Source organism: Vipera berus (genome assembly GCF_964194415.1).
Source record: "Vipera berus genome assembly, chromosome: Z".
NCBI classification, from domain to species: Eukaryota; Metazoa; Chordata; class Lepidosauria; order Squamata; family Viperidae; genus Vipera; species Vipera berus.
The window spans coordinates 114,512,728-114,540,082 of NC_138205.1; the positions used below are offsets into that span (position 1 = coordinate 114,512,728).

Consider the following 27,355-nt stretch of genomic DNA (forward strand, 5'->3'; position numbering starts at 1 on the left):
AAAACATACTGATTAAGAAGGCAATGGCCAGAGAAAAAAGATTAAATGGAAATCAAGAAAAAAGATGATGGGACTTATCAGAGAGAATACTTAAAAAAGAAACATTTGTTTGAATATGACTAAAAATGGAAAAACTTTGGAATATATTACTCTTAGAGAGATGAATTTTTTTGTTAACTAATACAATAAGAAACATTTGTTTGAATATGGCTAAAGAAATGGAAAAAATTTGGAATATATTACTCTTAGAGGGATGATTTTTTTAAAATTAATACAATATGTTTTTTTTCTTTTTCCTTTCTGTAAAAAAAAAGTTGAAATGATTTAAACAAAGCAAACATTTTAGTTATTTAAATGTGACGATAAGAAAATGTGTTTTGAATGAGCGTTAAAGGATTAGATGATTAGATCTACTGAATGGAATGCTTAAAGTTTAAATAGATTAAATACATTCTCAGCTATGGTGAAAAAGAATAAGAAATTGAGGGAATAAATATATATTAAATTAGGAGGGATACATATTTTAAGTCGTATGTTATTTTTTGTATCTCAGTGCTTTTGTCCTTTTTTCCTCTTCTTTTTTCTTTCATCTTTTTTTCCTCTTTTTTGTCTCTCTCTTTTTTCTCTCTACTTTTTTACTTTTTGATTAAGAAATATGAAAATATGAGAGGGCTTATATGGAAAAAATAGAATTAAATCCACCAATGTAAATGTAGTTAATTGTTGAGAAAATTGTCACTAGTAAGCATATTTAGAATTTGGGGGGAGAAATAAGCTGAAATAAGCACGGTAACAGGATTTACGATAAGGCAACTAAAATGACAAATAGGATTATTGGAAAAACTATAAACTGTTGTTTATCAAAATAATGAGAGTTGTCTTAATCTAATGTTTTGCAAAGAAAGATACTTTGAGGAAAGGGGAAATCAAATGAAATTAACATATGGAATATAGAAATCAACTGTTAAAGATTGTCTTATAAATGTTACCCAGACAACATACTGTTTACAAATTACTGAATGATTTATGTTATGTTAAAAAATACCAATAAAATATATACCCCCAAAAAATTTCTTGTGCATACAAACCACTTTCACAACAAGAAATTTGTATCATCTTTTGTACACAGAGACACACCCACACATATCACACACACATTTTCCTTTGTCTTTTCATTCATATAAAAATAATAATATAGGCTGGATTGGGTAAAATAAGAATAGAAAAGATAACTGGCCAGTTAAGGAAAGTTAGGAAATAAATGAAAAAAGAACTAAAAGCTGAAATTTTAAAAGAGACAGGAAAAAAACTTCATTTGGATCTTCTTAAGATCATATTGTCATTTTAGTCCTTCCCACACTCAGAAACTAAACAAAGGTCAGCCCTGGAAATGGATTTCTACCAGGCTGTTTCAGGTTTGTAAGCTACATGGACGGGCTGAGGAATTTAGTAAATATCTGGTGGACAAAATTGCTCAGATTCGGGCTGGTCTGGACTCTGACTGGGCAGTATCTGACGAGAGGAAAACGATGAATTTGGCCGAGAACATTTGGGAAGAGTTTGATCCTGTGACTCCGGATGAAGTGGACAAGATCATGGGGAAACTAAGTGCCGCCACATGTTTGTTGGACCCGTGTCCCTCCTGGCTAGTCTATGCATCTCGGGAGGTTACACGAGGCTGGCTCCTAGCAGTTATCAATGCCTTACTGAGTGAAGGGTACTTCCCTGCCGCCTTGAAAGAGGCGGTGGTAAGGCCCCTCCTTAAGAAACCTGCATTGGATCCAGCTATTTTAAACAACTTCCGTCCTGTCTCCAACCTTCGCTTTCTTGCGAAGGTCGTTGAGAGCGTGGTGGCACGACAGCTCCCTTTGATCCTGGAGGAAGCTGAGTACCTGGATCTGTACCAATCGGGTTTCAGACCTGGGTATAGCACGGAGACGGCATTGGTCGCACTGGTGAATGATCTCTGGCGGGCCCGAGATAGAGGTTATTCCTCTGTCCTGGTCCTATTAGATCTCTCAGCGGCTTTTGATACCATCGACCACAGTATCTTACTGCGTCGTCTTGAGGGGTTGGGAGTGGGAGGCACCGTTCTGCGGTGGTTCTCCTACCTCTCGGACCGTTCGCAGACGGTGTTAGGGGGCAGAGGTCAAGCCCTAGGCCCCTTAGTTGTGGAGTGCCTCAGGGATCGGTGCTCTCGCCCCTCCTGTTCAACATCTATATGAAGCCGCTGGGAGAGATCATCCGTGGCTTCGGGGTGAAATATCATCAATATGCTGATGATACCCAGCTATTCATCTCCACCCCAAACCAACCCAGTGATGCCCTCGATGTGATGTCCCGTTAACTGGAAGCGGTACAGATTTGGATGGGAAAAAACAGGCTTCGACTCAACCCGGCCAAGACTGAGTGGCTCTACATACCGTCATCTCGTTTAGTCCAAGAGGTTGCATCTTTGGCTATAGGAGGAGAGATGTTACCTCCCATTGATAGAGCACGCAATCTGGGCGTCCTCCTAGATTCACGACTCAGTTTTGAAGATCATATTGGAGTCGTGGCTAGGGGGGCATTTGCCCAGATTCGCCTAATATACCAATTGCGCCCCTTTCTGGACCGAGATGCCCTACGTACAGTCACCCACGCACTCGTTACCTCCCGTATAGACTACTGTAATGCTCTCTACATGGGGCTGCCCTTGAAGACCACCCGGAGGCTTCAGCTGGTGCAGAGTGCAGCTGCATGGGTAGTGATGGGAGCACCCCAATACTCCCATATTACACCCCTCCTGTGTGAGCTGCATTGGCTACCGGTTGCCCTCCGGGTGAGATTTAAGGTGCTGGTACTTACCTTTAAAGCCCTACATGGCTTTAGGCCCGGGATACTTGCAGGACCATCTGCTGCCAGGAACGAATTCCCATCGCCCAGTACGCTCACACAGAGAAGGCCTCCTCAGGGTACCGTCAGCTAGGTAATGTCGGCTGGCGACCCCCAGGGGGAGGGCCTTCTCTGTGGGAGCACCAGTCCTATGGAATCAGCTCCCCCCTGAGCTTCGGATGGCCCAAAATCTCCAATCCTTTCTCCGCGGCCTCAAAACACTCCTATTCCACCAGGCTGACCTGGACTGACAGGCATTTTAATTAATTATATTTACAATTTTTAATTTATTTTTAGTTTTTAATTTTAATTTATTGCACAGATGATTTTAATTTTATTTTTATCTTAATTTCTTTACTTATTATATGTTTTGTTGTTAGCCGCCCTGAGTCCTTCGGGAGATAGGGCAGGATATAAATCCCATTAATAAATAAATAAATAAATAAATAGATTGAGAAATAGAAAAAAATACCCTGAAAGAAGGGAATCACAAATCATTTTTTATTGCTGCCAAGAACATTACATGGATGTGAAGTCACCAGAAGGTTCAATTTGAAGTAGATTACATTTTGTAGATTGTAGATTATTATTTCTAAATTTAGAGTTTATATTGATCAAAAAACCTTATTAGATAAACATTGCTTGTTTTTCTTCATTAGAGCGTTAATGTTTTCATGGTTTTCTTTTTTTTCATAAGGCTTTTGGGTATTACTGTATAGCCATGGTGTATTTGTTTATATCTATTTGTACTATTTTTTAATATTCTTCTGTGTCATTTTAATAATATGTATTGCTTTAATAGCAATCTATTAAAATTATTTAAGCCTCATAATAAATTGAATAAATAAATTATTTATGTTTATTGATCTGAAATTATTTTACAGAACATGCACTTCAAGAATTGTTTGAGGCAAAAAAACACTTGACCACTGTTTTAAAGGCAACTGTAGATGATATTCAAAATGCAGAACATGTTTTAGAAATGGCTCAGATGGAACGACGTAGTGGTATGACTTATAATGTTTTAATTTTTGTTTAACAATAATGTTTTATCACCATCTTTACTATAATAATGTTAGAAGAAGTGTACGTCAAGCACCTTTATCTATTCTTGGATGAATGGTTGATTTATTGCCCTGTACACCGCCCTGAGTCCTTCGGGAGAAGGGCGGTATAAAAATCTAATAAATATAAATATATAATATAAATATAGCTATTTGGAACAATGGCCTAAAGTAAACTGTTTAATGATTTATCAAAATGAGTTATGCTTGTATTAGAAGCGACTATTTACTAGAAACACTTCTTTTTCTTACTGATCATAAAAAATCAATCAATTTCTGTCATTCTTTCCTTCCTTATCTCTTGAAAAGTATAGATAGTTATAAGCTAGTGAAGTGGGGTCACTTTAGATTTTGGCATCCTCTTCCTCACATCTCTGCTTGTATGCTTGTTAAAAAAGAATACACAACAATCATTCCCACCTCACTGTACGTACCATGTTTTCCCAAAAATAAGACATATTCCCGAAAATAAACTCTAGCTTGATTTTTATGTGAGCACCTAATATAAACCCTACCCTCAAAATAATCCCTAGTTAAGAGCCTGTGCAGCTAGCTGCCTGCCCATTCCATCTGATTGTTCATGGTGCCGCTGCCACAAGTTGATGCAAGGCAGGTGGGAGAGGGGGTGGAGCTGTCCCATGTGCTGTGCACCTGCTTACCTTAGAGCGCCTGCAGTCTAGCCTCTCATGTCCTGAGATCTGTCTCACCTTGCGGTCATGGCACCAACAGCCCCATCTAGCAGGAGCCTGCATGGCCGCCAGCCTACTTCTTCTGTGGTCACTTGCCACCATTTGTGCACATTGCCCCCGGCCTATGTTTTGCTGGTAGAGGCCTTCAGGAAAGACCTCTGTAGCTGAGAACAGAGCCCCGGATTGATGCACCTGTTGCCCCCTGGCCTTTGTTTCATTGGCAGAGGCCTTCAGGAAAGAGAACAGAGCCCTGGGTTGTTTCAAATGCTTGGCAACTGGTTCATATTTATGATGGCTGTCATGGGGTCATGTGATTACTTTTTGCAACCTTTTGATAAGCAAAGTCAACGGAAAGTCAGATTCACTTAACAATTGCAGTGATTCACTTAATAACTATGGCAAGAAAGATTGTAAAATGGGACAAAATGCACTTAACAAATGTCTCACCAACAGAAATTTTGGGTTCAATTGTGGTTGTAAGTTGAAGACTACCTGTAGTATTCTTATACTTCATAGTTTTTTATATATATATTTAGAAGTGTTTGGCAGTCTAATAATAATAATAATAATAATAATAATAATAATAATAATAATAATAATAATAATAATAATAATAATAATAACAACAACAACAACAACAACAACAACAACAACAACAATAACAATAACAATAATAATAATAATAATAATAATAATAATAATAATAATATGATGATGATGATGATGATGATGATGTTAGCTGCGGTCGTGTCCAACCCATCGCGACCCTATGGACAATGTTCCTCCAGGCCTTCCTGTCCTTTACTATCTTCTGGAGTCCATTTAGGCTCACGCCTACTGCTTCAGTGACTCCATCCAGCCACCTCATTCTCTGTCGTTCCCTTCTTCTATTGCCCTCAATCTTTCCCAGCATTAGGCTCTTCTCCAGTGAGTCCTTCTCATTAGGTGGCCAAAGTATTTGAGTTTTAGCTTCAGGATCTGGCCTTCTAAAGAGCAGTCAGGGTTGATCTCCTCTAGGACTGACCGGTTTGATCGCTTTGCAGTCCAAGGGACTTGCAGGAGTCTTCTCCAGAACCATATTTCAAAGGCCTCAATTCTTTGGCGCTCAACCTTTTTTATGGTTCAGCTTTCACTGCCATACATTGCAACTGGGAAGACCATAGCCTTGACTATACACACTTTTGTTGACAGGGTGATGTGTCTGCTTTTTAGTGTGCTGTCTAGATTTGCCATGGCTTTCTTCCCCATGAGCAAACGTCTTTTAATTTCTTGTCTGCAGTCCCCATCTGCAGTGATCTTGGAGCCCAGGAAAATCAAATCTGTCACTACCTCCATTTCTTCCCCATCTATTTGCCAGGAATTGAGAGGACCGGATGCCATTATCTTGGTTTTCTTAATGTTAAGTTTCAACCCAACTTTTGCACTCTCCTTCTTCACCCGCAACAAGAGGCTCTTTAGTTCTTCAATTTCTGCCATTAGAGTGGTATCATCTGCATATCTTAGGTTATTTATATTTCTTCCGGCAATCTTAATTCCAAAGTTTGATTCATCTAGCCCTGCTTTTCTCATGATGTGCTCTGCATATAAGTTAAATAGGCAGGACGACAGTATACAGCCTTGCTGGACTCCTTTCCCAATTTTGAACTAATCAGTGGTTCTGCGTCCACTTCTCACTGTTCTTCTTGGCTCACATATAGGTTTCTCAAGAGACAAATAAGATGGTCTGGTACTCCCATCTCTTTAAGAACTTGCCACAGTTTGTTATGATCCCCACAATGAAAGGCTTCAGCATAGTCAATGAAGTGGAAGTAGATGGTTTTCTGGAACTTCCTAGCTTTCTCCATGATCCAGCATATGTTGGCAATTTGATCTCTAGTTCCTCTGCCTCTTCGAAATCCTGCCTGTACTTCTGGTAGTTCTCGATCCACATACTGCTGGAATCTAGCTTGTAGGATTTGAAGCATAACTTTACTAGCATGTGAAATGAGTGCAATGGTGCAATAGTCTGAACATTCTTTGGCACTGCCTTTCTTTGGAATTGGAATGTAAACTGATCTTTTCCAATCCTGTGGCCACTGTGGCACATTTTCCAAATTTGCTGGCAAATTGAGCGTAGCACTTTTACTGCATCGTCTTTTAAGATTTTAAATAGCTCAGCTGGAATACTGTTACCTCCACTAGCTTTGTTGTTTCTCAGTTTTTCTAAGGCCCACTTCACTTCACATTCTAGGATGTCTGGCTCGAGGTCAGTGACCACCTCATTGTGATTATCAGGGACTTTAAGCTCATTCTTGTATAGTTCTTCTGTGTAATTTTGCCACCTCTTCTTAATCTCTTCTGCCTCTGTTAAGTCCCTGCCATTTTGGTCCTTTATCATGCCCATTTTTGCATTCAACGTTCCCTTCATCTCTCCAATTTTATTGAAATGATCTCTGGTCCTCCCTATTCTATTGTTTTCTTTTATTTCTTTGCACTGTTCATTTAAGAAGGCATTCTTATCTCTTCTAGCTATTCTCTGGAATTCTGCATTCAATTGGGCGTATCTTTCTTTTTCTCCCTTGCACTTCCCTCCTTTCCTCAGCTATTTGCAAAGCTTCCTCAGACAGCCATTTTGCTTTCTTGCATTTCTTTTTCTTTGGGATGGTTTTGGTTGCTACCTTTTGTACAATGTTGCGAACCTCTGTCCATAGTTCTTCAGGCACTCTGTCTATCAGATCTAATTCCTTAAATCTATTTGTCACCTCTACTGTATATTGAACAGGGATATGATTTAATTCATACCTGAGTGGCCTAGCGCTTTTCCCTACTTTCTTCAGTTTAAGCTAAACTTTGCAATGAGAAGCTCATGGTCTGAGCCAGAGTCAGCTCCTGGTCTTGTTTTTACTGACTGTATAGAGCTTCTCCATCTTTGGCTGCAGAGCACATAGTCAGTCTGATTTCTGTGTTGACCGTCTGGTGATGTCCATGTGTAGAGCCGTCTCTTGGGTTGTTGGAAAAGAGTGTTTGCTATGACCATCGTATTCTCTTGACAAAATTCTATCAGCCTGTGCCCTGCTTCATTTTGTACTCCAAGGCCAAACTTGAATAGGAGAGAGAATATACAGTCCATCCATAAAGTTTAGTAATAATAGCAGTTATCGTTTGGCTTCCTACTTTAGCATTCTAATCCCCCATGATGATTAGAACATCATTTTTTGGTGTTAGTTCTATAAGGTGTTGTAGGGCTTCATAGAACCGGTCAATTTCATCCTCTTCAGCACTGGTGGTTTGGGCATAGACTTGAACTACTGTGATATTGAATGGTTTGAACTGAGATCATTCTGTCATTTTGAGGATTGTATAATAATAATAATAATAATAATAATAATAATAATAATAATAATAATAATAATAATAATAATAATAATAATAATAATAATTAATAATAATAATAATAATAATAATAATAACAACAACAACAACAACAACAACAACAACAATCATCATCATCATCATCATCATCATCATCATCATCATCTTCACTTTTACAGTCATCAAATTCATCATGCTGCTATTATTACTAAACTTTATGGATGGCCTGTATATTCTCTCTCCTATTCAGAAGCATTCTACAAATGCAATTTAAGTCCTATTTCTACAGCTATTAACTTATATCTCTTAATACTTTCTGTATTTATAATTTATTTTATTTTGAAATTGGAGGCTTTATTTAACTCACAAAAAGCTTATATTTTAAGGTTGCTTAGCACTGCAATACATATTTGATATGAGGAAGAATATGCAGTTTTGCAAACGGAAATTTTGACAGCCAGTCTGAGTCCCAATTCTTTATTTAAAATAAACTTTTAAAATTATCATCTGTTATATTTTTAGAAGCATCTTTTCAGTTCCTAATCTTCTTTTGGAAACATACTAAAAACTGATTTTCTAGCACAAAATGAATGGTTGGAATAATGAGCCTATCTTGTCCATAAAAGTTTCGGTTTCCCCCCCCCCCCCATGTAGGTGACTAACTATCATAGGTGGCAATTAAAAGAGTATTTCATGTATACACCAAAGACATAAAAAATTTGACCAAGTTTTTATGAAAAATAAAATGGGTGTTTCTTTTTCTCTTTCCTAAAAAAACAGTTTGGTGTAGTGGTTAAGGCACAAGACTAAAAAGCAGGAGACCAAAGTTTAAGTCCTACCTTAACCATGAAAGCTGGTTGGATGACTTTGGGCCTGTCACACTCTCTCAATCCAACTCATATCACAGGATAATGTTGTGGGTAACAGCAGGAGGAAGAAGATGTGTTGGATATGTTCATCACCTTGAGCTATTTGTAAAAATAATAAAGGTGGGATACAAATCAATAAAATAAAAATTAAAAATGCATTTTACCCACACAAAACTCAATGAAAGCAAATTCAAGCAGATTTGAAGTCATCTCTTTGTGTCATTTGTTGTCATTTGACACCATTAGTCTGCCCTCCCTATTTACTTAATTCTTTGTTGGCTTGGGCAAAGGGGTTTTTGCGAGAGACAGGTCTGCAGAAGGTTATTAGTCATCCAAAATAATTTCATTTAGTTTGTTTTGTTTTATTGAATGAGATCTACAATAATATTTAGCAATATATGAAATAATCCAGTTTTTGAAAATAATTGTTCATGTTCATTGTTCATGTTATGTGATTTTATAAATAATGAGAATATTTTAAAATATTTTTAAAGAAATAATTCAAAAAGGGAGACCACTGAATCACCTACTTAAAAAAAAAGAATTGCTACAGAAAAGTTTAGCTTCGAATTGGACAGAATTAGAAGACGCTCAGGCTCTTGTAGCTGCTGAACCAGGATATATCAATGGTAGGTAAACTGTAATTTCTAATATTTGTAATGCCAGATATATAAAATTTGAAGTAAGTTTCTTTGTATCAATTGAATTTATAATTAAGATGAAATAGTATTTGCTGAGCTGTAAGCAAGACTTCTCAAATTTTCTGTCACTGATAAAAAGAAAGGAGCAAGAAAAAAGTGATTCAGTAAAGTTTTAGAATCACAACTTGAGAAACACCACAGCACTACATAGAATTGTTGTTACTCACATTTGTTTAGTACACTAGATAATTGGGTTTTACTTTAGATTTTATTCATAGTAGCTGGTACAACAAGGCTGAGACATTTTTCTTCTGTGACTTGGTTAAATGGAAGTACCGTATATACTTGAGTATAAGCCGACTCGAGTATAAGCCGAGACCCCCAATTTCACCCCCAAAAACTGGAAAAAGTTATTGACTCGAGTATAAGCCGATCCGCCGTTCTGTAAGCCTCCGCCGCCGGCGGAGGCTGGATCCACGCTCTGCAAGCCTCTGCCGCCAGCAGAGGCTCGATCCGCCATTTTGCAAGCCTGAATACACAGGAATACCCTGTGTGGCCGCGGCTCTCGGGGAAGCCCTGGCTGTCCGCTTCCTCGCTCCACGCTGCCATTCGGGGCCCGCGCGTTCCCCGGGCAAATCGCGGCGCCTAGCAGGCAAGGAAACATGCCCGCTCCAGTCTCCCCCCTTCCCTCAGGAGACGCGAAGCAAGTGACCGCCCGGAGCTTACCGAGGACTTGCGCGCGGCCGAGGCTTCGGTGCTTCCAGGATCGCGCGCACCTCTCCCAAGCCGCCGCCGTCCGGAGACCTGCCGACCTTTCCGCAGCGGAAAGAAGCAGGCAGGCAGGGCGCGGAGGTCCGGAGACCTGCCGAAGTTTGGGGAGGTTTGGGGAGGCGCGCACCTCCCCAAACCTCCCCAAACTTCGGCAGGTCTCCGGACGGCGGTGGCTTGGGAGAGGTGCGCACGATCCCGGAAGCACCAAAGCCTCGGCCGCGCACAAGTCCTCGGTAAGTTTTTTTGTTGACTGGAGTATAAGCCGAAGTGGAATTTTTCAGCCCAAAAAGTGGGCTGAAAAATTCGGCTTATACTCAAGTATATACGGTATTTAAACATTTTCATTCTAGTTGTAAACTGTAACAGCTTGTTGTATTGTTTAAATTTAAAAATTATTTTAATTTTTAAACATATATGTGGTAAGTGAAAGGCCAATGTTAATTCACATTTAATAAAAAATGAAGTTTTATCAACATTATGATTTTTGACATGCTAAACAGCTTAATTTTTAACTAGATTCTTACTGATATCCATTTCCTTAAAATTAAATGATGAATAGATGCAGCTATAGCTTTGATTTCTTTACAAGAATAATTTATTTATATTTATTTATTTATTTAACATTTATTTTATTTAATTTATACAGCAAGTCATCTCATAAGCAAGTGACTGGGAAGTGTGTAACAAAACTAAAATTACAAATTTCTAAATCACTATCATTAACAAATATTAAAAACATTAAAAACTATAAATGTCAGCTAAAAATACAGTTCAGTCAAATTAGAATCATGCTTTTGAACAACTTGTGATATACTAAATACCAATTGTATGCATATATTGTAAATAGGGCAAATATATCAGCATTTTTTAAATGAACTGACTTAATTATTTTTACAGAGCATAAATTACAAGTATTATCTGATAAAAGAAGCAATTTGTCTGAAGAGCTAAAGAAAGTTTTTCAGGAAATATTAGCATTGCAGCAAGGTGCTTCGGAGAAATTTCCAGATAGACATTATGGAGGTAAGTTAACAAAAGAAATAAATATATAAAACCTTTTTCTAAGCAAAAGAGTTATATATTCCATCAGAATGGCATTCTTTATTAGAAACAAAATAAACTCATGCTTGAAAAAGTAATTTCAATTTTTGTCAGAAAATAAAATAAAATGCTATAATCAATTAATTTACATGATAAAAATATTGTAAAGCTGTATCTTGCTAGGTATTTCTCAAATATTTATTTTGCAATATTATGGTAATATATATTTAATATGTAAGGTTTTAAATTTTACTGTTTACTTCATACTGATCAAGAGATCAGAATGAATACTGTTTTTCGTATGCTATACAAAGAAATTGTACCTTGTCAGGAAAGTTTTCATGGGTTCCTGTAGGAACATAATTCAAATTTCACAGAAAATTCTATTGGCTTTGTGGCACATTTCTTATCCTACTTTGTTTCTTTGTACTTAAGAATTCTGCAATAATAGATAAATTATACATTATATGAACTATATTGAAACATTAAAACATTTTTCTTTTTAATTTTCTGAGCAATAAGAAGCTTCTTAAATAAATTTGAAGAGATAATTTAAAACCTTTCTCTTTTTGTGCAGAAAAAGAATTATATACACTATCTGAGAAGAAACAATTGTTATTGGAAAATCTAAAAAGGCTACAAGAAGCTCAAGCTCTTGCAGCGGCCCAACCTGGTGGCTTGGGTGGTATGTTTGTGGTGATTCCTTATTCTTTCAGCTTTAATATTAATCCTCTGCACCTTGAATTAATGTGCTTCATTTGTTAGAGAAACTGGGCATGGCTATAGAAAATTATTCCTGTTTTAATAGTTATATAAGTAGGACATGCAGTAAACTCTTAGACTGGAGTTTCTTGCTCAGTATTTTAGCAGGTTAATTACATGTGCTTTCATGGCGTTGGAAGATGAACTATTTTATAAAAGCAGTTGCAAAAGAATTTTAAACATTGACAATATATAATTTCATCTTTTTTAATATACTGTACTTTTGCTGGATCAGTGGGTTAGGACGCTGAGCTTGTCGATCAGAAGGTCGGCAGTTTGGCGGGTCAAATCCCAAGTGCCGTGTAACAGAGTGAGCGCCTGTTACTCATCCCAGCTTCTGCCAACCTAGCAGTTCAAAAGCACGTAAAAATGCAAGTAGAAAAATAGGGACCACTACGGTGGGAAGGTAACAGCGTTCCGTGCGCCTTTGGCGTCTAGTCATGCCGGCCATATGACCACGGAGACGTCCTCGGACAAACGCTGGCTCTTCGGCTTTGAAACGGAGATGAGCACTGGCCCCTAGAGTCGGAAACGACTAGCACGCACGTGGGGGGGAACCTTTACCTTTACCTTTTTAACAATAATTTGTTACTTTTAGTATTTACTGCAGATATTTTTATATCATTCTTTAGTTGTATAGTAATACTTTGTCAATAGATACTCACCTGAATTTAATGAAAAGAATATATATAGTTTCATTTCATATATTTAATGATGACATTTTCTTCCAAAACTTTGAATATAGTGTCATTTAAATAGCTTAGAGAAAAATAGAAACTTGAGAGATTCCATAATAGAAACGTCAGGCAGTAAAGCATTTAATCCCCAGGTTAAGTTCCTGAAATCTGCCTTCCAATTTAATACAGTGCCTCCAGTTATTACTCTAATGACTGTGGTCTGAAAGATCCATAACTGAAATTAGGAATATCAATGGATTGCATATACATTTTTTCCTCAAATAGGGCATAAATCAGTCTTAACATATGTTTGAAATATATTTAGAAATTTCAAAAGTTATCTAAGTTCCTAGAGATTAGCATAGCATAGCATATAATAGCATAGTGTAACGTAGCATACCATAGCATAGCACAGAATACTTTATTGGCCAAGTATGATTTGACATAGAAAAAAATTGTCTGTGGTGCAGAAGCTCTCAGTCTACATATAAACAACAAAATAAAATAAACATAAGATCCCAATAAGAGAAAGTAATAAAAAAAGATGAGAAAGATAATAGTAATACAGCCAAACTACCTAGATATTGCATAACATTGGTTTGTATTTGTTTGTATAGATAAACTTTGTTTGTTAAATTATGATTTCAAAATTTAATTTAATTTAATTTAATTTAATTTAATAATTTAATTTGTATACCGCCCTTCTCCCGAAGGACTCAGGGCGGTGAACAGGGCAATGCATAATAAAAAACAGGATACAAAAATTAAAAAGTGATTAAACAACTATGCCCGTAGTAATTGATACATATTAAAAATTAAAACTAATTATAAAAAACCCAACCCCATCCCGTCAGACCAGGCCAGCTTGTTTAAAAAAGAAGGTTTTGAGATCGCGCCGGAAGGAGCGAAGGTTGGGGGCCATCCGGAGCTCGACCGGTAAGTGGTTCCATAGGTCTGGCGCGCCCACAGAGAACGCTCTCCCCCTGGGGGCCACCAATCGACATTCTTTGATCGGAGGCACCCTGAGGAGGCCCTCTCTGTGGGAGCGCACTGGACAGAGAGAAGTTGACGCCGGCCGCAGGTGTTGCCGTAGGTAATCCGGACCCATGCCATGAAGGGCTTTGTAAGTCATCACTAACACCTTGAACCTCACCCGGAGAGCAACCGGTAGCCAATGCAGCTCGCGGAGCAAAGGTGTAACATGGGAGTATCGGGAAACCCCCAAGACAACTCGCGTGGCTGCATTCTGCACCAGTTGAAGTCTCCGGGTGGACCTCAAGGGCAGCCCCATCTTAATATAGTTAAGATCCTGGTTTCTAACCTGTAACTTGCTTAATAGTGCCAACTTGGATATTAAGACAAAGAACACTTTGATTATACACTTTAACTCAGTTAATTTAAGAAGTTTTGTAAAATATAAAAAATTGAGATTTATATTGAATACTGATTGCAATATTGTACAGCAATTGTACTCATTTAATAATTTGTTGTGAATTGATCTAAAATGTTTTTGTAGAAGATAAGCAAAAGCAGCTAACTGAGCAAAGGAAACATTTAACTGCAGAGTTGGAGACCATAGTAAAGAATATTCGAAGAGCAGAACATAGTACTTCAGAAATACTTCTCGATATAAGAGCCAGCGGTAAGCAAATAAAATGCTGTATTGAAAGCTATCACAATAGAAGAATAGGAAGTTGGGAGAAGATAAATGTGAGTACTAACTCATGATCACTCTTTACCAGGTATAGGTTTTGTGAGTAATTCAGTGGCTTTTTTGGACTTTAAAGATTTGCCTAGGCTTCATATTGTTCCCACCATTGAACTAGAAATTCAGTAAACCAGAATTTCAAGATCATCTCTAGACAAATGAGACAATGCAATAGGAAGTGTATGAGATTTCATCTCTGCTAGTTTCTCCATATTTAAATCCTGCTTGTTTTTAATTTTAATTATGCTTGAAGCCCTTGGAAAATAACCGTAGGTAAAACCTTTTCAAATATTATAAATATATAAATCTTCTGATTTATTATTCACATATCAGTGATTGAATTCAAATTTTATACTGCTGGGGGGGACTTAATTCTTGTAAAAGTAAGAACAAAGTGATTTTATTGGCTCCTTTATACTATTGACTGGTATAGTATTATCTTATTTGTTTGTAGGCAATCCCATTTAGCAAAAGCACTGTCTTCATGTACTTCCTAAAGGATTTATAGTGAAATTATAAATTATAAAGCATGAAAGACTGATATTCTACTATACTAATCAAAACTTTACTGAGCAATATCAAAAAGAATCTTTCCACTGTGAATGGTGCTTCTTTGTGGGTCCCAGGGCAAAGTGGGTAACAAGAATTTAACTGAAGCCTGTAAAGCAGTTGTTAACATCTTTATGACTCAGAATGCCTCATATAGACTGTGCAATATTATCTATGGGGATTGAATAATAGGCTGCACATTGATTAATATTGAAGACCCTGTGAAAACATCCAGAATATGATTACAAGTACTGCCAGATGTCCTGGTATTCCTGTACATACAGCCTATAGAAAATACATTGGCTATCAATTAATTTTTTGTCATAATTTGAATCCTACTACCTAGGATTGATTGTTCAGTTCTCTGTGTTCAGTAATGATGGTTGTATGGTTTGGATAATCTATGAATATTTTTTGTCATAAGGCTCAAAGAAATACCTTTTTCTTCTGTAAATCATTAATATTTTTATTTTAAATCTGTCTTTCATATTTGTTATTGCCATCTGAGAATATTATAATTTTATTTAATATAAACCTATGTAATGCAAAATGGTTTTATAATGCAAAATGTGTTCCATTAAAAGAATGTAAAAGAATCTTACTTGATTATACATTCATTTGTCTGTTGCTTACATTGTAATGATAAAGGTGGCATTTGAAATTTCCATTAAGTAATTTATTTTTTGCATAAGCTTATTCTTTTTGGGGGAACAGTGATGTCTTATTTAAAATGTCGCAATTTTGCAGAGAAAGATCTAAATGAATTGTTAGAAAAGAAGTTTGAAATACTGGAAGATTTGGCATTCAATCAAAAAGAGCTGCAGGAAGTTCAAGTTCTTGCAGCTGTCCACCCAGACAGTAGCAGTGGTAAGTAAAAATCAGTAGTTAATGAAAAATAAACAGAAAAGTTCAGCATATGAACAAATTAATTACAACAAAAATCAAATAAACAAAAAATTGGATATATTGACAAATTAATTACATTAATTAGTAATAAAAATTAAAATTAATGAACTGATCAGTGAAAGTGGTACATTGAAATTATAGCGTTAGGATGACAAGGAGAATTAATGTGTAAGCCAATATCACTGCAAAATATTATTTCTTTAATAATGCTCCTGAACAGAGATAAAAATTGAAAATTAGGAGAAAAATATGACAGTCACAAGTATGAGTGAGCAGTGTGCTGCAGCTGCCAAAAAAAGCCAACACAGTCCTAGGCTGCATTAATAGAGGGATAGAATCAAGATCACGTGAAGTGTTAATACCACTTTACAATGACTTGGTAACACCACACTTGGAATAGTGCATCCAGTTTTGGTCACCACAATATAAAAAAGATGTTGAGACTGGACACTAAAACATATGAAGAATGATTGCAGAAATATGCGTAGTTTATTGAAAAGTAGAACTAGGGTGACATGATAGCAATCTTCCAATATCTCAGGGCTTGCCCCAAGAAAAGGGGGTTAATTGGCTTCCGGTTTGCGCGTGCAGCACTTTCAGACGTGTAGGAAGAGCTCTCCCTGCTCTTTGATCCTTCTTTATTGGAGGACCCTGAAAAGGGTCGAAAGTCGCCCTGGAGGGGCGACCACCATAAGGAGGACCTCCCTGTGATCACGGAAGGGCGGCAGCCCTTCACTTGAATCCGGAGCAGCTCCTTTGGCCCAAAGAAGCCGTTCCCTGCTGAAAGCCAAAAGCACCATCTAGCACAATGAAGGAATCTGGAGGACCTGGGTGAGATCTTACCTTTCTTATCCCCCTATCTGCCTTCCTGTGGGACTTTTCTGAAAATTTCTTTCCCCCTTTTTTTGTTTTAAAAAAATGGCATTTGTATACTTGGGGGAAAAACATTTTAAGCCTTAAAGCCTCAAAGAAAAAAAACTGATTAAGCAAAGAAATTAAGCAATATTATTTCTACTTAGTAAAAAGCTCCTATTTTGGTGGGGATCTACTACCCTATTTTCTGTTTAAGATGTGAATTAAGGAAAAAAGAATGGACTAATTATACAAAAGCTTTATATTAATTTGGGGGAAAAAGAACTTTACAACTTATTCTATATGCTATTGATGACATTCTGTGGCTAAACATGGAACAGCAAGTAAACCTTTTGCCTATTGTGAGAGCTGATTGAATAACAGAGCTGTCCTTGACACTATCTTCAAAGATAAGGGTGGGAACACCTAGCACTATGACTATATCCCACCACTTAATTACAAACTGATATTGGACACAATCTTGGCAATAACTGAGCAAATTAAATCCAAACTGCATGATAAACCTGACAACACAAAGCCATCAAATCAAACTTTGACCTTAAATGATGAACTGACAATGCAAGAACAAATAGAAGAAGTGGAAACTAACACCAAAATAGGAGACTTCAAAGAGCAACAAATACAGCCTACAGAGAACCTTGAAGTCCAAACTCTTACTTCAACTACAAAACTTGCAACACCTGAAGAAAGCAACATTAAGAGCGAAGACATCAAAGGTCTTCAAATACAGTACGTTGAGGATTCAGCTAATCAAACGATAACAAAATCAGCTACTACTTTCTACCTAAGCCAGATGGAAATGGAAAAAGAAAAAGACCCGACTGAATTAATGACAATTATGTTACTTCAAACACCAAAAACTGAGATATTAAAGCAATATTTCAATGACTATAAAGGGGACACCTGCTTTGCAAAATTGTCATTTGGATGGTCTCCTCGGATTCAAATAAGAGGTGGAGGAAGAAAGGGAGACACATTGAAGAATTTAAAGGCACTAAGATGGAAGCTTGATTGGCACAAAAGGAAGGCGAGAGTTAGATTTAAGGACAGAGCTTAAAAAATCTCTTCTGATGGACTAAGGGAATCATAGATAGATAAATAGAGATAGATAGAGATAGATAGATAGATAGATAGATAGATAGATAGATAGATAGATAGATAGATGATAGATAGATATATAAACTGATTTTATATTTGGGTTTTAGAGCTTTAAAGGAAAACAAAATTAAGCTAGAAGATAATTTTGAACTATAGTATAATAATTGTTGAACTGTCAAGACAAAAATATATTTCTAATAATTGGTGATTTGTTAAGATGAAAAGTAGACTTTACTGGTAAAACTTAAGAATGTTTTATAATGAACAATGTAAGTTTTGTAGACAAGAGAATTATTCTTTATTGAAATAGGGAATTGTGGGTTAACAAAAAATTAAGCTTTCTTTTCTATATTATAGGCTACTCTAGAGTATTTCATTGCAATTAGATAAAATTTAAAAACAGGATATTGATATGTATTAGTGAAAATATATTGAAAATTCTGTTAATTCTGTTAATTAGAAATGTATTAACGACTATTTTGACTATGTGATAACTAAGGGAATCTGAGAGGGAATCCTTGTTGATACAACCTGAACTATTTACAACTTGTTATTTGTTACTTTGACTACCCAACCACCGTACTGCTTCACAAATACATGTATATGTAAATATTAAAATATCAATAAAACTTGTATAAAAAAAGAAGAGGGAGTTAATCTATTTACAAAGCACCTGAAGGCAGGACAAGATGCAATAAGTAGAAACTAATCCAGGAGAGAAGCAACCTAGAAGTAAAAAGATATTTTCTGACAGAACAATTAATCAATAGAATGACTGGCTTCCAGAAGTTGTGGGTGCTCTAGTACTGAGGTTTTTAAGAAGAGATTGGGCAACCATTTGTCTGAAATAGTATAGGGGTTCCTCTTTTTTAAACTGCCAGAGGGGGTGTGTTCTGTGGGTGGAGGTGTGCTCTGATTGGGTGGGGGATTAAGTGTGTTCTGATTGGGTGGGAGTGTGTTTTGAATGGTGGGTGTGTTCTGATTGGGTGGGGGTGTGTTTTTAGTGGATGGGCTGGTCTCAGCTGCCAGGCTTAGACCTGAGCTGGTGAGTTGTGCTGCTTTTGTTCGGCTTCGTGTTTGTGGTGGTGCCATGTTTTTATAGTGGGTGTCAGTTTGCTTATTGTGTGGTTTGGAGGGGTTTAAAGTGGCTGATGTTGCAGCTGTAGTTAGGTTTCTGTTTTGTGGTTGTGCCTCGTTATTGTGGGTTCGGATTTGCTTTTTGAATGGTTGTATGGTGGTGATGTCATGTGATGTTATGAGTTTGGGTCTGGTATCATTCTTGGTAGTTGGGACTCGTCTGTCAATCAAGGTGGGTTTCCAAATGGCTGGTAGGCGAGAGGTATCATCTCGTTTGTTCATGCTGTGGGGGCGTTTTTCTATCTCAATGGCTTCTCTGATTATTCTGTTGTTAAAATGTTCAATTTTGGCGATAGTTTTGGTTTTTTTAAAATCAATTTCATGTCCCGTGGCTTCAAAGTGTTGGACCAGGGATGAAGTTTGTTCTCCCTTTCTGAGTGAGTTTTTGTGCTCTTCAATGCGTGCACTTATTCTTCTGTTGGTCTGTCCGATGTATGTGGTGGGGCAGGTGGTGCATGGGATTTCGTATACTCCTTGGTTTTCTAACCCAATTATGTCTTTGGGCTTTCTTAGGATGGTGGATATTTTTCTGTCTGTGTAGAATGCTGTTTTGATGTTGTGTTTTTGGAGGACCTTGCTGATTCTGTCTGTGGTCCCTTTTAAGTATGGGAGGAGGGCTTTGCCATTTTCTTGTTCTCTGTCTTGGGTTTTTGTGGGTGTCTCTCTTTGGATTAAGTTGGTAATCGTGTTTCTTTGGAATCCATTGGCTGTTAGTACATTAGTGAGAGTGTGTAGTTCGGTTTTTAGGTGTTGTTCGTCAGCTAGGTGTTTTGTTCTGGAGATGAGTGTCTTGGCTACGGAGTTGATCTGTGCTGGGTGGTGGTGTGAGAGTGCGTTCAGATAGTGTGTGTTTTTTTATGGTAGATAGTGTGTCCTAGGGAGCCGTAGGATTTCTTGTAGACTAAGACATCAAGGAAGGGAAGTTGATTGTTAGCTTCTGTTTCCATGTTGAATTGTATTTTGGGGTGTAGGCTATTGAGGTGTGTGAGGAAGTCATCCAGTTTTTCTTTGCCGTGTGGCCAGATTACGAAGGTGTCATCTACGTATCTGAGCCAGAGTTTGGGTTTGTGGTTGGATTTTTCTAGAGTGAGGGTTTCAAAGTGTTCCATGTAGAGGTTTGCGATGACAGGTGAAAGGGGTGATCCCATGGGTGCTCCTTCCATTTGTTTGTATCTTTGTCCATTGTAGATGAAGTATGTGTTAGATAGGCAGTGGTTGGTCAGATGTAGGATGTGTTTTGGGGGGTTGTATTTATTTAGGATAGCTGTCAAGGCTTCTTTGACTGGCACTTGGGTTATAGGCTATAGTCATAACTTACGACAGTTCATTATTTGGGTAAATTATTCAAATTGCTAATAAAGAATTAGGGAGGCTGATATGGCCATTTTGAACTTATTTTGTTCTCATCAGTCGAATCTCTTTATGTGAGATTCGAAACTGGGCTAATTATATATAAGGCAGTTGTTTTAACCCCTAGGCCACAGCCTCTTTCTCTCTTTATTAGCTAGGAAGCAAGGGATATATATATATATGTATGTATATATATATATATATATATATATATATATATATATATATATATATATATATATATATATATATATATATATATATATATATATATATATATATATATATATATATATATATATATATATATATATATATATATATATATATATATATATATATATATATATATATATATATATATATTGAATAATTTGCACAAATAATGAGCTGTCATAAGTTGACTATATCCTGTGGATAAGCCTTGAGTCAGGCCAAAACAGGAATGAAAGAGTTAATTAGCAAGGTGCATTCAAAAAGCCTTGACAATTACTTAACACACATTTGCCTTGCCTTCTAGCTAATAAAAGAGAGAAAGAACCTGTGGCTCAGGAAGTTAAAACAACTGCCTAATATATAATCAGCCCAGGTTCGAATCTCAGATAAAGGGTATGACTGACTGATGAGAACATAAAGAGTTCGAAATGATCATCTCAGCCTCCCAAAATTCTTTATTAGCAATTTGAATAATTTGCATATATACTGCAAGGCGATCAAACCGGTCAGTCCTAGAGGAGATCAACCCTGACTGCTCTTTAGAAGGCCAGATCCTGAAGCTAAAACTCAAATACTTTGGCCACCTAATGAGAAGGAAGGACTCACTGGAGAAGAGCCTAATGCTGGGAAAGATTGAGGGCAATAGAAGAAGGGGACGACAGAGAATGAGGTGGCTGGATGGAGTTACTGAAGCAGTAGGCGTGAGCTTAAATGGACTCCAGAAGATGGTAGAGGACAGGAAAGCCTGGAGGAACGTTGTCCATAGGGTCGCGATGGGTCGGACACGACTTCACAACTAACAACAACAACAACAATCCCTTTAATTCTTTGTTAGCAATCCAAAAATTTACACACACACACACACACACACACACACATATGTATGTATTCTAAAATTCAATTATACAGATATATATAATACATATAACCTATATACACTATATAAAATAGATTATCTACAGTATAAATGAGATGTAGCATTTTATTTAACATAATAGTTTAAGAATTTTAGTATTAAACTTTAGTAGATAAATTGCATTGTATTTATTTTGTAGATTATAAACTGCAAGACCTTATTGTGAAAAATAGGCTTTTGACTGAATATCTAGAAGCAACTGTACAAGATATACAAGAAATACACGAAATACCAAAAAGCTCTTCAGAAACAATTATTGTTAGAAGACCCTGTGGCAAGTAGAGAACAGATTATTTAGATTTTGTAAGAAAGATGTTCAATTTAATAAGTAAAATGCTTGCTAAAGGTAATGTAAAGGAGTGGAGAAATTTAAGATGTACAATTTTTTTAAAAAATCCCATTTATATCCCGCCCTTCTCCGAAGAGTCAGGGCGGCTTACAATTTAAGCACAAACTAATGTGCTTAGCAATAGCCTTCATTCTATGTATATGCCTGCTTATTAGGTCTTCCCCCCCCCCCCAAGTGGCATTATTACAAAGTCAGCTTATTGCCCCCAACAATCTGGGTCCTCATTTTACCTACCTTGGAAGGATGGAAGGCTGAGTCAACCTTGAGCCTGGTGGGATGCGAACCTGCACTAATTGCAGGCAGCTGGTGTTACTTAAGGAGGCATTAGCCCACTGCTCCACCAAGGCTAGTTGAAAGATATATTTTGTTAGTTTTAATTATTTAGTTGTTTCCGACTCTTGGTGATTTTATAGGCAAGTGTTGCCAATATTAAGGTATTTTGTCAAACACAGCTTTTTTCACTTGTTGTATATTCAACTTTGCATCAGGTTTGAGTATTCTTTGTTTGCCACTTCTTTTTTGTCCACTAAGCATTCCTAGAATCATAGTCTTCTCCAATGAATTTGCATGCATAACATCGCCAAAGTAAATCAGAGAAGGTCTTATGATTTTAGCTTCCAACAATATGTCTGGTTTTATATGATTTAACACCTCTCTTTAGTTACTCTGTAACTATATATGTAATATGTGGATGTATTAGATATATAAAAAATATGGGTATAGGGCAAGGGTAGGCAACCTCGGCTCTTTTATGACTCATGGACTTCAACTCCCAGAATTCCTGAGTCAGATGCTGACTCAGGAATTCTGGGAGTTGAAGTCCATGAGTCATAAAAGAGCAGAGGTTGCCTGCCCCTGGTATAGGGTAATATATGTTCTGTAGCAAAACTGAACATTTGTAAAACAATTCAATAAAATGTGCTTATGCCAGCTTATTAGATGGAATAAGCTTCCTTATGTAATAAGATTCCTTATATACTTATCTAGAAATATATTAAATAGCTAAGGAGATATTGCACATCCTTGCCTTTATCCCTATTCAGAGTAGAACCATTTGCTAATTATTCTAAGAGCCAGTTTGGCCTAGTAATTAAGAAATCTGGATAAAAAGTAGGAAATTGTGAGTTCTAGTCCTGTTGAAAGACATAAAAGCTGGAGGGAGATTTTTAGTCAATCTCTTCTCAGACCAATCTACCTCACAAGATTATTGTTGTGGGGAAAATAGGAGAAGAATATCCAGTATGTTCACTATCTTGTTTTATTTATAAAACAATAAAGAAGGGATATAAATGAGTAAGTAAGTAAATAAATTAACAAGCTTTTCTTTCAAATTATACCACTCCTACTGCATTCAGTCTTCCATTACAAACTTGTACAAAGATTCTATCATTCTTCACTTTATCATATACTTCCTTAAATCAAAAAATGTACAATATACTAACTTTCTCACATTCATCCATTTCTTGTTAGAACAAGAATCTGGTTGGTATAGCTTATATCCAGCAAAAACTCATATTGTAATCAAATTTTGCACACTATTCCTCTCACACTCCTTCAGTTAGATTCCTATTAAACATCTTTTCAAGCACACGTAATAATTTTTGTTCCCTTTTGCAAACTGCATACATAATCAAATGAAATGATATTGATGATGATAGCAATGATGTTGCTATTGTTATTATCTCACTGTTTTCCCCTATTGGAAAGAGGGATCATTTGTAATGGATTTTCAAGAGTTTGCGACATCTAAAGAGACCTTCAAATCTATATTAATTTCAGAACTTATTATTGGTTAAAACTGACCTTGAAATCTAATCACCTCATTATTTACCGTATTTTTCGGACCATAAGACGCACTTTTTTTCCCCAAAAGTGGGGGGGAAAACGAGGGTGCGTCTTATGGTCCGAAGGTGATCCGTATGGCCAGCCCCAACCTCTGCAAGTGGAGCGCGAATTGGCACGTGCTGAGAAACGCCGATCTCACTCTCCTGCAAACTCCCTCGCTCGGTTTCAGCTTCCCTTGCTACAAGAGAAAGCAGGCTGAAACCGAAAGAGGCAGATTGCCAGGAATGCAAATCGGCTGATCTCGCGCTGCTGCAATCTGCCTCGTTTCAGCCTGCTTTCTCTTGTAGCAAGGGAAGCAGAAACCGAGTGAGGGAGTTTGCAGGAGCGCGAGATCGGCCGATTCTCATTTCTGGCAATCTCCCTCACTCCGTTTCACACACGGACCATTTCCTATTGCACAAAGACCAGCAAGGTGAGTGGCTCAGATTTTCAGTGGGAAAACGAGTGAAAGCAAACAGAGGGCCAGCTGCATTTCTGAGAAGAGATCCCGTTTAACATCTGTAAACAATCTGGAACTGCAATTCAGAGAGAAGGAAGTCTGCACATCACAAGGAGCCACAAGTTTGTTTTAAGTGACAAGCAAAACAAATGAGCCTCAGTAAGTTGGGCCTGACTGGTAAAAAGTTCCCAAACTGTCCCTAATCTAGTTAGCTAAGTTTCATGTTCTTTTCTCTGCTGGAAAGAGTATGGAAGGAAGCCGTCAACCAAGTGAACTTTAAAAAGGGATCCATGGTTTTGTTTTGTTTCTTTAATTCCAGACAAAGTGAAAATTCTCAGGTTACATCTGCAATGGTGACAAACCACAAGCCATGCTTGCTTATAAACATGTTAGCGACCCAGCCATAGTTTTTGTCTCTACAAGACCCCTGCTGCAATCCTCTCTCGTAATTTCTCTGGGATGCAAAATAAAGAGTTGCTGGTACCCCATCTTGCGGGATTAGTGAAGGATAATTCAAACAATAACCCATGTAAAGTATTTCGAGTAACGCTCAGCATTGCCTGAAGTCCAATCCATTTAATGGCGACTGGAAGGAAGGAAGGAAGGGACAATGGGAGAGGGAGGGAGAGAAAGAGAAAGAGAGAGAAAGAGAGGGAGAGAGAGAGAAGGAGAAAGAATTTTTTTCCTTGTTTTCCTGCTCTAAAAACTGGGTGCGTCTTATGGTCCGGTGCGTCTTATGGTCCGAAAAATACGGTAGTCATTTACTGAAAATGATGACTTTTACATCTTGGGGTTGAAATTCTGCATTAAGAGTCATCTTCTAATAATTTCTCCCAAAGAAAAAGTTACTCTACATGTGACTGCCCATCGAGAATATATTTATCATATGTTCTTTTTGCTTTGCTTTAATATATGTAAGTAATGATAGGTTTATATGCAGTAGCAATAGCACTTACTTACTGTATATACTGCTTCATAGTGCTTTACAGCCCTCTTTAAGTCAGTAGTAATATTCACTATGATGACCATGGTGGAACACTGAAAAATATAACCCATGAGGCGAAAAAAGATAAAACCAATCTAGGAAAACTACTCATGAATTTGTCTACAAAAGTAAGCGTGTTTCTGATTTGATCAGAAACCGGAAAAATGCTTTATGAAGGCTCTATTCCATTTGAAAGATCAACTACATTTATTGCAAAAATGTAACTCCAGATCAGAACTGAAAAAAGGGAAATCTGGGAAAAACTGCTGTATTTTAAATCTGGCCAACTGGATGTTTCATAAAATTTGAATAAATAAAGTATGGTTAGTCTAAGAGTGCAGTGACAGTGGCACTGTTATTTGGCAATTGTACCTGCACCTTGGGGGAAATTCCTTCTGTTCCATTTTTTTTCATGCATACTCTCCACTGTTAAATCTGCTTCACAGTTTTATCTGATACTGGTGACATTAGAACAATGTTGGCCATGAAAATGGCATGATTCTAAATAAAATAATTTCAAAACTGTGAGTAGGCTAGAATTTTAATAAAACAAGTTCTATCTTTGAGAGCTCTAAATCATTTGGTTACCAGAATTAGCAATCTGGTAACCAAATGATTTACAGCTCTCCAAGATGTATATGTGTATATATGTATAAACTTATAAAGACATACAGATAGTGTTTTTTCTGTATTCTCTTTTTGAACAGTTATATTATTATTTGCTTTCTACGGGACATACATTGATAAAGTAATATATAATCTATTGTGAATCTTGGTAGGTAATGATACATTTCACATTCTATGCTTTGCTTTAGTTTTTTTTAATATTTCCTTAAACAGAAAAATCAAAATTGTTTTATTGTTATACAATACCATGAGCATTGAGGACATTTTAAACTATTTTTCAGTTGGTCATTATAAAAAAAATGTTTTTTTCAGAAGAAGAATTACACGCACTATCTGAGAAGAAACAACACTTGTTAGAAAATCTGAAATCTAAGGAGAAAGAATTACAAGAAGCTGAAACACTTAAAATTAGTCAACCAGGTACTGTCATTGGTATGTATATAGTGTTTTCCACACTTTCATTGTTTATAAATAAAAATTGTGTGTCAGATGTATTGCATTGTGTCTTTTTGCTGTAAACTGCTTAGAGTCAAGAAGATTAAAGCAGCATAAAGCCTTTAAAAGTAATAATAATAAAATTGCAAAAAGCTGTTTTACTCAGAACAGCTAACATCCTGCCCTTAGCTCTAACATTCGACATCAACTTCTGCTTATCCCAGGAAGGCACTCAATATCTGGATAAAAATGCCAAATCCAATCTGGTGACTGTGACAAAACATAAGATTACATTATACAGTATCAAAACTTTAGAAGTCTATTTTTTCTGTCATTAACTACATAGAATCAATAAAATGAACAGCACAAAACTATCCTCTAACAAGAACTGTTAGCAACCATTTGTGGGCGATACTTACAAATAATATAGCCAAATTTTGCTGCTTTTAAAGTTGTAAGCTTTGTCATTTTTATATAAGTTATCAGAGTGCCTCAGATATGTAAATAAAAACTGGTGGTGAACAGATGTATAATGTATAATGGAAATCTAGGCACAGAGACTTGAAACACAGTTTTGATGTTTTCTGAAATAAGAAAATTTATATTATTAGAGTAAAATATTCAGTGAGTGCAAACTGAATTAACAGACTAGTTGCAGCAGGTATTATTTCAAAAATAAGATATTAATAGCTTTTTTTAAATAAAGATTTTATTAGTTTTTTTTCCTTACATACATATGTTAGTTTTTCTTTTTTTTTATTAAAGAGTTTTACAAAAACATTTTACAATGTATCCCAAAATCCCTCCCACCCCAAACCCGCCCACTTCCACCCCCCACTTCCCAGAGCTAAATACAGGATTATAGTTACAATAATCATATTCTAAATAAAAATTATGCATAATATACAATTAACCAAATTTATAATGTGCTTTAACTCCCCTTTAACATAACTACAAACAAAGTACCAATAACAATATCCCACTAAAATCTACTCATAAGCTAAATGGAACTTTTTAGTCCCATATTTGTTCTGAATATAATTTATCCATCTCCTCCAAACTGAAATATATCTTTCCTGTGAATGATCTTTCAAATAAGCAGAAATCTTAGATATTTCTGCAAGATTCGAAACTTTAAACACCCATTCTTCTATAGTGGGCAAACTATCCTTCTTCCAATATT

General features: G+C 36.6%; 1 protein-coding gene across 1 annotated transcript in view; it reads left to right on the plus strand.

The window, feature by feature from the left end:
- Window positions 1–27,355, plus strand: part of CCDC7 (coiled-coil domain containing 7) — a 317,972-nt gene that overhangs the window by 185,050 nt on the left and 105,567 nt on the right. Inside the window, 8 exon segments of the mRNA XM_081343017.1 lie at window positions 3,759–3,881; window positions 9,342–9,476; window positions 11,157–11,282; window positions 11,878–11,985; window positions 14,256–14,381; window positions 15,744–15,863; window positions 21,632–21,762; window positions 26,052–26,169. Of these exon segments, the coding sequence (XP_081199143.1) occupies window positions 3,759–3,881; window positions 9,342–9,476; window positions 11,157–11,282; window positions 11,878–11,985; window positions 14,256–14,381; window positions 15,744–15,863; window positions 21,632–21,762; window positions 26,052–26,169 (987 nt within the window).